Source organism: Ambystoma mexicanum, chromosome 2p (genome assembly GCF_040938575.1).
Source record: "Ambystoma mexicanum isolate Mex_15411 chromosome 2p, UKY_AmexF1_1, whole genome shotgun sequence".
NCBI classification, from domain to species: Eukaryota; Metazoa; Chordata; class Amphibia; order Caudata; family Ambystomatidae; genus Ambystoma; species Ambystoma mexicanum.
Genome location: NC_090923.1, coordinates 662,997,145 through 663,012,220, shown reverse-complemented (window position 1 = coordinate 663,012,220; position 15,076 = coordinate 662,997,145). Strand labels below are relative to the sequence as shown.

The 15,076-nt window shown below is 48.5% G+C and overlaps 2 protein-coding genes across 4 annotated transcripts in view; one reads left to right on the top strand and one right to left on the bottom strand.

Annotated features, from left to right (window-relative positions):
- The window catches only part of MRPS12 (mitochondrial ribosomal protein S12), a 156,309-nt gene extending 142,241 nt beyond the window's left edge, over positions 1-14,068 (bottom strand). Inside the window, exons 1-2 of the mRNA XM_069644234.1 lie at positions 14,029-14,068; positions 6,465-6,609 (exon numbers count right to left, since the gene is read on the bottom strand). Coding sequence (XP_069500335.1) covers positions 6,465-6,477 — 13 coding nt within the window. The 5' untranslated portion in view covers positions 6,478-6,609; positions 14,029-14,068. The remainder of the gene's footprint in view (positions 1-6,464; positions 6,610-14,028) is intronic.
- A 102-nt stretch (positions 14,069-14,170) lies between these two features.
- Positions 14,171-15,076, top strand: part of LOC138566663 (F-box only protein 27-like) — a 1,347,647-nt gene continuing 1,346,741 nt past the window's right edge. For all 3 annotated transcript variants that reach the window (XM_069644226.1, XM_069644225.1, XM_069644224.1), the window contains exon 1: positions 14,171-14,249. The gene's annotated coding sequence lies outside the window, so the exon portion shown is untranslated. The remainder of the gene's footprint in view (positions 14,250-15,076) is intronic.

Sequence of the window (15,076 nt, the reverse complement as noted above, 5' to 3'; positions counted from 1 at the left end):
CCAACAGCAGCCACTCATTAGTGTGAGCCGCATGGCAAGACGACCATGGGAAAGAGGGAAGTGCTTCGGGTCACCGCCCTAAACGTCAGAGAGCTTACTTCTCCGAAGGAAGGTGGAACAGTTCTTGGGGTGGGGGAAGTCGCAGGAATTGTAGCCCTCCAAGAGATACACGTTTGGAGACTCAGTTTCTCAGACCCAAGAGAAGAGCGTAGGGTTGTTCCACAACCAGGTGGCACCATCTACCTGCTTCAACGAACACATGGCCCAATTGGCGTTGGTAGATGGCTGAAGGGAAATGAGGGGGGCTACACATTTTATTCCCACATTCATAGATCCTTCAAGGATAGATTACTCCTAAATCTCGAGGTGACTATTGGGTAGGGTCACAGGGATAGAGCTAAGAGTGATCGCCGCGTCAGTCCATGAGCCCATAACGATTACCTTAAATATGAGGCAGAACGAACCAGGCCTATGGCAGTGGAAGTTCCCTAGCCACATCCTTAAGGGTGGAGTATTATGTGAGAACAAAAGAATAAAATCTTGGATTACTTTACACTTCACTTAACAGAGGGCGTACAGGACCAGGTGATGTGGGACACGTTTAAGGCTACATTGAGGGAGGGAGCTCATCGCGATGAAGTGCCAGAGGGACAAACAACTAGGTCTCTTACAGAAGGAATTGGAAGCTAAACTTCAACAAATAATGGCCTAAATGGCAAATAACGCTGGCAGTACGCTTCAAAGGGATTATCGGCTGATTAGGGGCCAATTCAATGTTTTGCAGACTAGACCTGCAGAGCATTCATTGCTCCACCTCCAACAAGGGTATTATGGCAAAGTGAATAAGGCGGATCGCCGATCAGCGAGGTTGATTAGGAAAGAAGAAGAGTCAAGGACAATCCTTAAAATAAAGGTGGGGGGGGCAAGAAAGCACTGCATTACCTGACATCATTTCGGTCTTCACACAATATTATTCATCCCTGTACACATCAGATTCCCCTGAGGAGGGAGCCCAAAGGGAATACCTGTCCCTGTGCCCTCTACCTAAAATCACTCCTCAAGAATGGGAAGAACTTCAGTGAGACAATACTCTTGAAGAAGGAAGGGCGGCTACAGCTGCCAAGCCATCAGGAAAGGCTCCGGGCCCGGGCTGCTTTCCAGCATGCTTCTACAAAACCTTTAGAGAGGCAGTGATACTGCGCTTAGTCCAGATCTTGAACTCTTTTTCGGGAGGTGGGGGGGCATGGTGTATCACCCCGATAATGGAAGAAGCCAAGGTTGTGCTGCTCCCAAAGCCAGGTAAGGATGTTGCTATGCAGTTCGTACTGGCTGATTGCCCTTATTTATCTAGATACAAAGATCTACACCAAGGTTCTGGCGTCACGCCTGGATAAGCTCCTCCCCAAACTGATTGATCCCAACGAGTCAGGATTTATTAGGCATAGGCAGACCTCAGAAAACATTCAGTGGGTCAGTCATCTGATTGAAAAAGTAAATAAATCTAGAACCCCTGCATGTACACTATTGTTGGATGCTGAGAAGGCATTCAACCGGGTTGAATAGCCATTCCTCTTCCATACCATGGAAAAGGTTATGGGATTCTGTTCTAAATTACTTTCAATGGTCAGAGCCAACTAACAAATTCCCTCCTTGCTCCTGGCAATCAACAGGCAACTTTCCCAGAGAATCACGGTCTCACGAGCCACTAAGCAGGGTTGCCTGCTCGCCCCGCTCTTATGCGCCATCCACCCAGCGCCGCTCTTGGCCAGCATTAGGGCCTCCCTGGATATTAAGGGGATTCCCTTTGGGGGTGAGGAGCATAGAGTCCTCTTGATCACAGAACCAGAAACCTCATTTACAGGGATCTTGCAGGAACTTCTTCTCTTTGGGTGGTGGCAGGGTTAAAAATAAAATGCCCACAAGTTAAGAGTTATTAAACGGGACCGCACCCTCAGAAAAGGTTCGGGAATTGCGGGGTATAGTACCTTATAGTTGGGCAGAAACCAGCATTAGATATTTGGGGGTCCAGACTACTGGTTCTCTGGGTGCTCTTTACCGTGCCAACTACTCGCCTTTAGAGGAAACGCTGCACCGGCTGCTGGCGGAATGGGTGCCCTGATCAATATCCTGGATGGGGATGATAAATGCCCTTAAAATTGTGATTTTGCTAAAATTCCTGTACTATTTCATGGCCCTGCCAGTGGGGGTTCCCCAAGGTTTCCTCAGGAACATTAAAAAAACATGTGGAGTAATTTATTTAGAACAGCAAGTGAACGAGGGTAACTATGCAGATGCGAATGTCTCCCAGAAGCAAGGAAGGGCTGTGAACGCCAAACTTCGGCCTCCATTTCCTTGCGGGTCAAATCAAAGTAAGCCGGGATTGGTTCAAGGACGATCGCGCGAAGGTCTGGTGTTGAATGGACAAAGCAGTGGTGGGCTCACCGCTGGACGAGGTGTTGTGGCCACCCAAGGAGGAATAGATCGGCAAACATGTACCATAGCAGGATAGGGGCCCTAGTGGGGGACACAAAGTATGAGCTGGTGCAGAGGGTGAACCACCTTTCCCTCCCCGCAGACGTTGCTGTTTCGGAATCCCCAGTTCACACAGGGTATGGAAAGGGGTGCCTTCAATGGGTGGAGGCGGCAGGATGCTGCAAACTATGTGGCATGTTCTCGGATCAGGACCCTTTACACAGTGCAAGCAGGACTTTGAGCTAGATGAGGGATGGCTGTCACTGCTCTCAACTGAGGCCCTGGCTTACGAACACAATGGTCAGGTCAGCGGCTACCAGGGATATGACGCCCTTTGAACGGTTCGTAACGATAGACACAGGAACAAGCATTTGGTAGGAGCATTATATGGGATTATAGCAGAAGGGTGCCTGAAGAAAATGAGATTGCTGGTGTGAGTACTCGCTCCACCTGGGGAGGGCACCTTCACGAGGAGATATGGCTGAAGTTTCTAGGGGAGACAAGGACATTGGGGGGTTCTCAAACGGTGCAAGGGCCCATTCAACGGCTGGTGAGAGAGCTGGCCACTCACAGATACTTGGGACCGGGAGCCATCTACATAGTTTATGTACTCAGAGGTGGGGTAGAGGGGGAACAGGACTGGGTGCGTTGTTGGTTACAAGTGTCAGGATCAGGGGGAGAAGGAGGGACGATAAGGGATAAGGAGGAGGGTTACATGTGTTCTTACTGTTGAAAATGCCAATAAAATAAAATAAGACATTTAAAAGTGCATTGTTACTGTGCTGCCCTCACCAGCCAAAATCAGATCACTGGCCCAGCACAAACACACCCACACACACACACACATTCTTTGACTCAAAATTCACTCGCTTATTCAAACACAGAATTAACTCACTCATTGCATGAGAGGATAGCTCAGTGGCAACGTGCTCAACGTGGAAGCTAGATGACAAACCTCTGGGTATTAAGCGTGTTACAAATAACCTATCATATCAGATCATATCACATGTGATCTACCCATACATTTTATATCACCCTGCACCTGTTCCAAATAGGCACAGATAAATGTTTTTCCCCCACTATGCTTTTAAAAGTGCACTTCGTTTGAAAATCGGGATTATCTTGAAAATGCCCGGAACCCCCTTTCCACCCTCTGCCTCGCATAGTTGTGCGTTTGGTGGGAAAGAGCACCTCAACGTGCACAAATATGACGCACACATTTAAATGTCCTTTGTGCACGGTTCATCGGCTTTGTTTTCTATCAAGTGAAGTGAATGAGCATTCCAACAGTTGCAAATACGTTTTGAAAATCGTGGCAAGATGGTTTATCCCTACTGATCACTTCTTTACGCTGTATGTTCATTTCAGAGAGTGTGGTTCAAGGTGTCAGAAGTGAATTATGAATGGGAAAGGACACACGAGAAGGAAAGGGTGCATGGGTTTTTTACTGTTTCTGCGGTCATTAACCCCAGATTTGCTCATGAGCAGGTATTAAGTTAAATACCATTAGCTTCAAAGCAGATCCTGTGACTGGAATCGTTAACTCCTAGAGTATGTACTGTGCAGAGCAGGTATTATGTCCGTCGTTATAAGCCCCAGGGCAGGTATTATGTCGTATGTAACGCATTAGCAGGTACTGTCACTGGAATCGGTCCCCGATCCGGTACTGTGTCTGTAATTATTTGCCCCAGGCCAGGGCAGGTATTGTCAAATGTAGCTGATGAGCAGCTACGGCGTACTGTATCGGAAGTCATTAGCTCCAGAGCAGGTATTGTGTCTGCACTCATTCGCTCCAGCCAAAGGATGCGATGGGCCTTTACCATTAGCCCTAGAGAAGGTAGTGTCTGCCGATATTCATCAGGGTGTTGTGTCTGCAGCCATTAGACCTAGAACAGACACTGTGCCTGCAGTAATGATCCACAGAAGGGTCATAAGACCCAGAGAAAGTACCGGATCTGCAGCAGTTAGCCCTGGGGACTCAATATGTAACAATGTGGTATTGTCATCAACACACCTGTGCCAGCAGGTAAATTATATGGGTTTATTAGTTAAATAGTACAGCAGGAAACACTGGCACATCCTTGCCAGCCAGCTCTCTATCTCCAACTGTCCCCCATGGAACACACATTCAGATGACAACACTCTCAAGCACAGTGACCTCACCACATTCCACTGACATCACCACTGCAGGGAAGACACAGGAGGGAAGACACTGATTATAACACTTCTCCCTCCCTTAATTTAATAAAAGGACACACCAACATTGGTAGATCACTAGTCATTCCTATACACAAGTACCATCCTACACAAAACAGATACAAATACGCGTGGCCACCGCGTACCTGCCCAGCAACACCCAGGCTCATATGTACACGAGACCCAACCCCAGGTAACGGTCCACATGAAGCCTATTCACACACCAAGGCCAACAACAGAGCACAAACAATCCACACTCCATTAAGGTAAAAGCGCACTGAGACCACTGGAACTAGACCCCACTAATAAAACCCGAAGCAGAAACAGGTGGAAATATAATCCTGCAAAATTACTCCTACTCAAAAGGGACACCGATCCAACCTACAACACCTTAACTACCCACTGTCCACCAATAACTCACACAAGAGGAACCCACAGACATGGAATTGAGGGCTGCACCTCCCTTCAACTGAACTGGAATACAACTTGAGGAACAAAACAATAAACAAGAGCTCCACCTGCTTCAAGCTGCCCCTTGAAGCCTAGGGCCTGCCACACCCCAGCGTCCCCTAGAACGGATATACCACTAACAACCAAAACCCCTCAGTGCACCTACAACCTTCCACCCTGGTCCGCCACCCCAGGGCATCAGGGCTGCCACCCCCGGGCACTAACCCAACTCAAAAGAGCAACCACCGGGCACTAACCCAACTCTAATGAGCAACAACAAGCACAACTAACAACATCAGTTACAACACTCTAAAAATATAGAGAACAGCTTTACCTCTACACACAATCCAACCTCAAGATACTATGCAAATATAGTCCCTGTGAAACAGCGCACAAGCTCACCAAAAGGATCCAAAGAAAAACCTTAGATGAAGGTGCAATCTAAGCACAAACCTAGCACACAGGACCCCTAGTCCCTAGAAAAACACCTCTACACCCATGGGACCCTATTCCCAGCCAAAACATCCTTACACCAATGGGACCCCTAGTCCCCGCCACACAGAACACCTCTACCAATGTGGGACCCCCAGCACCGGCCGGGCTACCACAGAGGGCACCCCCACCAAAAGCGTGCAAAATGACACACCCCACCCCAAAGTGGGACCCCTAGCACCACTAGGCTACCACAAAGGTTACCCCACGCATCATAAACATTCGCACCCACACCCAAACCTAACAAAAGACAAACACATAAAAATATATCAATAAAGCTCTTCCACAATGCAAAAGTCAAAAAGGCACATAACATCATATTATCAGTGCTGGAGTCTTCACACACTGGCGTGTGCCATATTGATCAAAAGGCACATAGCATCATATTATCAGTGCTGGAGTCTTCACACACTGGCGTGTGCTATTTTGAAGAACATTTCCGTACTCAAAACGAAATGTCAGTAAAGTTGTCAACTGACTGTAACTGGCAAATAAAACGCCAGCCACAGCCAAACAGAAACCAAATTCCCGTGGAAAAGAGTCAGTTCCTCCCGCAAGTCCAGAGTAAGCACGACCCTCCCCCATTCAGATATTCATAGAACTCATGGTGGAGGCACTCCTCCAATGCCCCAGACCCAATCCATCCTAGGAAAAAAAAGAAAGTTACAACACTCATACGTTAATACAACTTTACATTAAATTCACATTAACATTGCACCAATATTCACATTAAAAATTTAAAACCGGGCCACAACAATAACATCCACACACTTCCACACCGGCCCGACACCAATAACTGAATTAATATGAAAGGCCACAACACACTCACGAGACACCTCTCACGCTGGCCTTACTATGTTCCAGCATAGATGGAAACGTCCTCTTTAGATCAGAACGTCCTCTTTCCGCAGCCCACACAGTGCCACCGCACTGAAGAAAGGCCTCCTCTCCGCCCCCAGGCGGGCACGTATCCTGCGGAAACCTTCCAGCACCGCACTCCTGTAAAAGGAAAACCATGTTGCTGTCATTTACGAACGCACAGCACTCAACAGGGATAAGGCGCTCTTCACCGATCGCTCCCCACGTACAGGAATGCAATCCGTGCTTGCTGCGGACACTAAAAGTTCTGACTGACTTCCGGGCTCTGAAAAGAGGCTGTCAGGAACAAGGCTGTCGTCACGTTGCCTGCGTACTGCGCACGCAGTGTGTGATGTCATTTATTACCTTGTCACGTGGGAAGGGACACGGGGCAACGGGAAGGGGAGGTGGAGCGCATTGGCTCCCTGCGACGGCAACAAACACCCGGCAGGTGGAGCGCGTCGGCTCCCTGCGACGGCAACAAACACCCGGCAGGTGGAGCGCATCGGCTCCCTGCGACGGCAACAAACGCCCGGCAGGTGGAGCGCGTCGGCTCCCTGCAGTAGGGGCGGGTCATCCCACCAGCGGCGTGGGCCCGGGGTAGAAGAAGCTGCCCCACGACTAGGAAGGGAGACAGCGGTGGGTGGAGCACGTCGGCTCCCCACGTGAAGGTAGGCTGTCATTTCCCTCAGATTACTCGCTAGAGGCGGATGCGCGGGAGTGGAGCGCATCGGCTCCTCTCCCGCCAAGTAAGCCGTGGCCTAAGTGGGTGGAGCGTATCGGCTCCACACATATAAAACGGAATCCTGCTACCGGCGGCAACGCACGTGGATGGAGCACATCGGCTCCCCACGGGATTGAAAAATTTCCCTTCTTCTCTCTCTCTTTTTTTTTTCTTCTTTCTTTTCTCCCATTTCGTCTCTCACCATAACGGAAATTCATGTGGGAAGAGCGTGTCGGCTCCCCGCATCTCCTTTGACCAGCCGCACTGCGACAAACAGTAACTGTGTCATGCTGGATGACTCCTCAGAGGAGTCACTTACTGTACAAATAACACCTGTCCGGGTAACTCGCACAAAAATGACAGCCTGATCTCACAACTGCCCCCCAATTTTGATCTCAGTGACTCCAGCACGCTGGGGCCCAGGTGGAAGAAATGGTTAAGGGACTTTGAAGTTTGCCTTAAAGCAGTGGGCCCTCTTGAAGATGAAAGGAAACACAGTCTGCTCACTCATGCCATAGGATCTAACGTAAGAGACATTCTAGATGAAATGCCTGAAGATACCATAGACACCTATACCAGCTTAAAAACGACTCTCACTGACTACTTCACACCACACACGAATGTGGACTATGAACGGCACATCTTTCACACCACGAAACAAGTAAAAGGTGAAACAATGGACGCGTTCGTGATGAGACTAAGAGTAAAAATTAAACACTGTGATTTCAACAAATATTCCAATGAGGAAGCACTTCGCTCGCAAATAATAGTAGGATGTGAAAGTGGTGACTTCAGGAAAAGACTATTGCAAAAACCACGTAATCTGGACGGGATTCTACGCCTAGCACGATCAGAGGCAGCCCTAACAGCACAGGTGGAAGGGCTGGATGGCATCACCATCACCCATGGGAAACATGAGAGTCTACATAAACTGGAAAACACCCCAAAAGGGAACACAGACCCATTTTGCTATCGATGCAGGCATGAATACCCACATGAAGGCACGTGCCCCGCCATGGGTCAAATCTGCTCTGCATGTGGGGGAGAAAACCATTACAAGGCTGTATGTTTCATATATCGCAGTAAAATGCGAGGAAGTGGAAGGAACAGAAGATCCCCGCCAGAAAGAGAGCCGAGACGTCCAAATCCCAGTCGCGACTCACACAACAAAACCGAGTCGCCACGCCACCGGATTCGTGAGGAACCGACAGACCGAAGACAAGCAAGGTCATCACTGGATTGGAGAGACAACAAAGCGGCATCCTCAGGGCGAAGAAGGCGCCCTAGGAGATACGTCAGGTGTTTGGTCGAACAATCACATGCGGACAGCGTCTCCAGCACCTCTTCAGAGGACAATCCCAAAAATGAACTGAAACCACGAAAAGGAGAACCAAGGGTGAAAGGCTACTTATACGCACTTGGGAACCCCACTGCAAAAGAAAACAGCCCCACTCTCATAATACAAGTCAACCAGGTGGCTGCTGAATTTCTGGTGGACACGGGAGCCACGGTCAACGTAGTAAGTGAAGAGGTATACAACAGCATGCCAAACGCACCACGCCTGCAACCAGCCCGAGCGCTCATTTTTCCATATGGCTCCACGACACCCCTTGCGTGTAAAGGTTTCTTCACGGCCTCATGCAAGTACAAAGATCACGCGAAAGAAATACCCATGCATGTTCTAGAAGCCGCCACACACAGTGGATGCATTCTCAGCTATAAATCGGCTGTCGACATGGGGCTAATACATATTCTATACAGACTCATGATGGACAAGCATTTGGATCCCACTGCAAGCATTGATCAAGTCTTCCCTGCACTATTTAAAGGACTAGGAAAATTGAAAGACAGGCAAATTGAACTACACATAGACAACAGCATCACGCCTGTAGCCCAACACTACAGAGGAATTCCCATTAACATACAAAAACAGGTAGACAACGAACTGATCAAACTCCTAGAAGCGGACATAATTGAACCGGCTGAGGGTCCGACCACTTGGGTGTCCCCCATAGTACCCGTACCAAAAAAAGACTCCCCGGACATTCGCATTTGTGTGGACATGCGAAGACCAAATGAAGCAATATTAAGAGAACGTCATCAATCTCCCAGAATCACAGATATGGTGCATCTACTCAATGGTGCCACCGTCTTTTCAAAACTGGACCTCAACAAAGGGTACCATCAACTAGAACTCCACAAAAGATCCAGATACATCACCACTTTTGCTACTCACCTGGGTCTCTATAGATACAAGAGACTCAGTTTTGGAGTCTCCTCAGCAGCAGAAATATTTCAGTCAGAAATCCACAACGTAAACAAACATGTGCCAAACTGCCTAAATTATAGCGACGACATCTTGGTTTTCGAACAGACTCAGGCACAGCACAACGCCACACTCATGCGGGTGTGCATGGCACTGGAAGAAGCGCACCTCACACTAAACAAAGAGAAGTGTGAGTTCAGAAAAACAACACTATGATTCTTCGGGCACATCTTCTCTGAAAGTGGAATGACACCGGATCCTGAGAAGGTCAGTGCCCTCACAAACACCACACCACCAACCTCCGTCACCGATTTGCGATCATTTCTGGGTTTGGCAAGCTACTGCACAAGATACATCAAAGATTTTGCATCGGTCAGCGCACCCCTACGAGCCCTCACCAAACTCAGTGCAGAATTCAGATGGTCAGACGAGTGCCAACAAGCTTTCCAAATCATCAAAAACCGCATTGTGGACGCCAAAAACATGGCCTATTTCGACCCCCTGAGACACACAGAACTAATTGTGGATACAAGCCCAGTTGGCCCAGGGGCCATATTGACTCAACTTGATCGCAAAGATGGTCAAGCCGCACATGTGGTATCCTATGCAAGTCGCAGCCTCTCAAAAACTGAGCAAGCCTATTCACAGGCTGAAAAGGAAGGTTTGGCTGTAGTTTGGGCCTGTGAGCATTTCCATCTATTTCTCTATGGGAAACCATTCACAATAGTCACCGACCATCAGGCATTACTGTTCATCTACGGCAGTGCTCAGGCCAAGATGCCCCCTAGGATAGCTTGATGGGCCTTAAGGTTGCAGGACTACCATTTTGACATCATTCACCGGCCGGGGAAGGAACAAAATCCAGCTGACTTTCTCTCGCGTCACCCCAGTCAAGATAGCAGCCCAGACCCCTCTATAGCGGATCAATACATCATGTATGTGGTGCATGGGAATGCCCCACAAGGTTTGGACATGGAGCAAATAGCCAGAGAAACCAACACAGACCAAGCAATACAAATCATCATGAGATGCCTCGAGAAGGGCCACTGGAAACATGCAAAACAACTCAAAGAGAATGTAGGAGATGAGACTAAACAAGACATCACATGTCTACTAGCCGTAAAGGAGGAGCTCACCAAAACAGAGGAAGGACTGTTACTTAAAGGAACCAAGTTAGTAATTCCACAGACCCTGAGAAAAAAAATCCTTGAGCTGGCGCATGAAGGACATCGAGGAATAATGTCCACCAAAAGAATGTTACGACAAAGAGTATGGTTCCCTCAATTGGATACCCAAGTAGAAGAACTGCTTAAAAACTGCCCCACCTGCGTGGTCCTCAATCCACAAACCAGACCAGAACCACTCAGGATGACTGAATTGCCTGAAGGGACCTGGGAAGAAATTGCAGTAGACCACTATGGCCCATTAGAAGGAGGTGAATATATCCTTGTGGCCATTGATGAATATTCCAGATTTCCGGACGTACAAATCATACCATCTACAGCGGCATACCATACCATTCCCGCGTTGGATCGGATGTTTGCCATTTATGGCATTCCAAAAATACTGAAATCCGATAACGGACCCCCATTTACTGGACAGGACTTTAGAAACTTTGCAGAATACATGGGTTTCCATCACAGGAGAGTAACACCGTTGTGGCCTCAGGCCAATGGTACAGTTGAACGATTCATGAAGAACATCAAGCGTACCACGCAGATCGCTCGCCTGACAGGGGAATCGGTGGAGAAATTGCTGTGTCAATTAATGAGGGACTATCGCAACACACCCCACAGTACCACAGGTAAATCGCCGTCCGAAGTCATGTTTGGAAGAAATGTAAGAACCAGACTACCCCACATAGGGCTAGAAGAGGAACGATACAAAGGTGATGCGGAAATGAGACAGCAAGATGCATCACGGAAAATGGACATGAAAGAAACAGCTGATAAGAAAAGGAGGGCTGAAGAGAATCTTCTAACAACAGGAGACATCGTCATTGCAAGGCAGCCGCAAAATCGCAAGAACATGGCAGCTTTCGGAGAAGAGCCACTCACCGTAACGCATAGGAAAGGGTCTCTCATCACGGCTGAAGGCAGAACCACTGTCTTGACAAGAAACAGCTCCCACTTCAAAAGGATGCCAGGAATCGTACCGCTAGTTGAACTTCGTACACCCCGAGGTACATGGGAAAAGGATGCACCCTACGAAGGAGACAGAGAGGATTCCGGCGCAGAGGAGCCATGTTGGCTCTCCCAGGAATCGAGCGAGAGAAACGACTGGAGGCCACAAAGGACTCGCAGAAAACCACATCGCCTCATTGAAGAAATGTCATGATCCCGAACTCTATGTTTAGTATCGGGGGGGGTGGGATGTCATTTATTCCCTTGTCACGTGGGAAGGGACACGGGGCAACGGGAAGGGGAGGGATGGGAAGTACGGTCACTCAGGCAGTTCCTGGGTAGCTGTGTTGGAATAAAGACGTGTTGATCGAACCGCAGTAGTGTCTGTCCATTTATTGTGAGAAGCCCTTAGATGTGAGTGCCTAAGCTTGCGGGAGACCGATCCACCTCTTTACACAGTGCATTCTGGAATTCCCTTGCGCTCCAATACACTGCACGGAAATGTTCCGCGATGAGAAAGAAACATCATAATTTCAAAATAAACAACGCAGAGTTCACTTCTCCTGCTGATCGAATGCCGGGCATTAGATGCCTGTCCCCAGCACCCGGAGACCTCCTTCCCAGCACATTGCACGGCAGCCAACACGCAGTCCTCACACACTGCCATAATGGATCTGCTCCTTACTGCGGTCCTCCTTGGTCCGGCATCTCGCCAATACCAGACTCTGGGGCAATGTCCGTCACAGCCCACCTGCTGCAGCCCCAGACACAACCCATATGGGGAGACGTCGCCTGCCAAAAGTTGCTGCCCCTCAATGCTCAGAGGGCTCTCCCGCTGGGGTCTCGCACCAACTGCTGGACCCGGAGGCACTCTGAACCGCACAGTCCTCCGCTTCAGACAGCCTTTGAACAAATCCACTGGGCACAATGCCAAAGTTCCCCGATACCTCCTTCAATACCAGGACCAGGCTCCAAATACAAAAGGAGCCTGCTACTCGCTCCAGCACCACCCGGCCAGCTGGGCTGAAACTCTGGTCCGGACCTCCAGAGCTGCACGGCTGGCTGCTTCCCAGGATGTGGATACTTGGAGGGTGGTGTCCTGATCAGCTGCTGTCCCCTCCACGACAGGATCCCATCCTCGTCGCCAGTATAACAATGTGGTATTGTCATCAACACACCTGTGCCAGCAGGTAAGTTATATGGGTTTATTAGTTAAATAGTACAGCAGGAAACCCTGGCACATCCTTGCCAGCCAGCTCTCTATCTCCAACTGCCCCTCATGGAACACACATTCAGATGACAACACTCAAGCACAGTGACCTCACCACATTCCACTGACATCACCACTGCAGTGCAGACACAGGAGGGAAGACACTCATTATAACACATTACTTTCAGAGTAGGCACTGGAACTAGAAACAGTACACGTCTGCATCATTAGCCTGCCAGGTATTATTATATATGTAGTCACTTACACCAGAGCAGGGTGCGTCGAGCGTGTAGTTTCTGGGTTTTCCAGCGCAGGCTGCGGCACCCCCATCCCTCTAACCAACTGACTACAAAAGACCCTTCTGACAATCGGGTGGACTGGAGAGGGGCACCTATTAGCGCGAATTCACATTCTAGTGCTGCCACTGGGGCATTCTTTTACTTTGCCATGACAACAACCCCAATCCATCTGACCTTACAGACATAAAAGTTGTGGAAAATAAAGGAGCGCAAGAGACAGAGCGAATGGGAATGATACCGAAGGTAATGGCAATGTGCGGACGAATTTCTTGCCAACAGCGAGTTTTGACTTTGCTTTCATAGCCATTTCCACTAATAGACAATGGGGCCAGCTGGGTTGATGGGGACTGGCAGAGGCAACCCGCAACTTGCCTTGATCTTTTAAACGGAAGTGAAACAAACTTGCCTGGGTGCGGATAACAGCATTGGGAGCAGATCTATTCATATGTACCTGTCACTAATTTATCTTCTTTTTTCTCGTGATTCATATATACTGTTCTCTGTGCAGAGGAGCATTAAACTGCTTTCCTCTGCGAGCAGGTCACATGCAGAGGTCATTAGTGCCATGGGCCTATGCTTTTTTTTGTAAAAGTGTGGGCGGGAGGTTGGGCAGGTTCTCAATGAAAAAGGGGTGGGGCGTCGGTGACGTCATTCCCCGGGTTTCTTGCCTACAAATGTAGGCAGGCATGGTTTCTGTGTCTACGATACCAACAACTGGCTGCCCTGTGTAATTTCAAAACCAGATGTTTCGAAAGTCACGTACTTACAATGTTTAATTTCAACATGTGATAAGTACAATACAAGGAATTGCAGCTTCAACGTACATTTCCAGGGGTTGCAAAAGGGCTCCTCTTACCAATATAACAAAGGGTGAGAGAACGTTTAAGATAATGGATGGTAAAATAAATGCATATAAGCGCTGGATCGCACGCACTCACCTGATCAGGACATGAGCGTTTCGACAAGGCAGGCCTTATTATCAGTCACAGACCCGGTAGCATTGTTTGTATGTTTAAAAGTATGCCGATACTTCTTAAAATGCCTTTAAGGCGTCATGTCGTGTTTGCGTATTTCTGTTAAGTCGTCATGACGTGTACACGTACAACTTGTATGTGCTTAGGAGGAGAATCACGGAGAAAGGAGCACTAGTTCTTGCTGTGTATGGGCGAGTGTTTATTTTTTACTGTGTAGTTATAAGGTGCTTATACATCTCGGCAGTGTTTCGGTGAGGGGTTCTAATTTAAACATTGCAGGGAGATGTACCTATCTTTACCGCTCAGTGCTGCCAGGCAGTGCATTGAGCTGTACCGGCCATAGTCTGTTTGTACCAGAAGATGTCTTTCTTGATTTCCCCCTAGGTCATTTCTTCCACCGTTTGTATAGGACAGAGAGCCTTCATTTCCCTGTGTTGGTTTACTAACTAGGTGCCTGCATGTTCATGTATACAGTGAAAATGCAGACTCCTATTTATTTATTTATTTGGATTTATAAAGCGCCCGCAGCCCAAGGGCATTGTCGTGCTGTTACAGGATACTTAGCTTGTTCAGAACATACATTTCATTTCAATTTACATGAATACATACATTACAGCATAGTGAGACATAGTACATCAGAACAGTTAGCATAATGAGTTACAGCATACTTACATAGTTTTCAACCATTTGTGTTGCAAAGGCGGGTGAAATCACACGATTTTGTTTTTGGCGGGTGAGACGCCCATTGGAATGAATGGGCGTGCAGGAAGCTTGGCGGGTGAGTCAGCCCTCTACAAGGCGGGTGACACCCGCCAAAAGCGTGTGAGTTGAGAGCTATGTACTTATTAGATGCTAGTGAGCTGCTCTTTGGGGGGAGGGCTACTGAAAGAGTTGTTTTGAGTGCCTTGCGGAATGAGATTGAGGGTTCTTTCCTGAGGCTGGGTGGTAGCGCATTCCTGTTCTTGGGGTGGGGGGGGTGGCTAGAACGCAAAGCTGGATCCTCTTGCTTTGA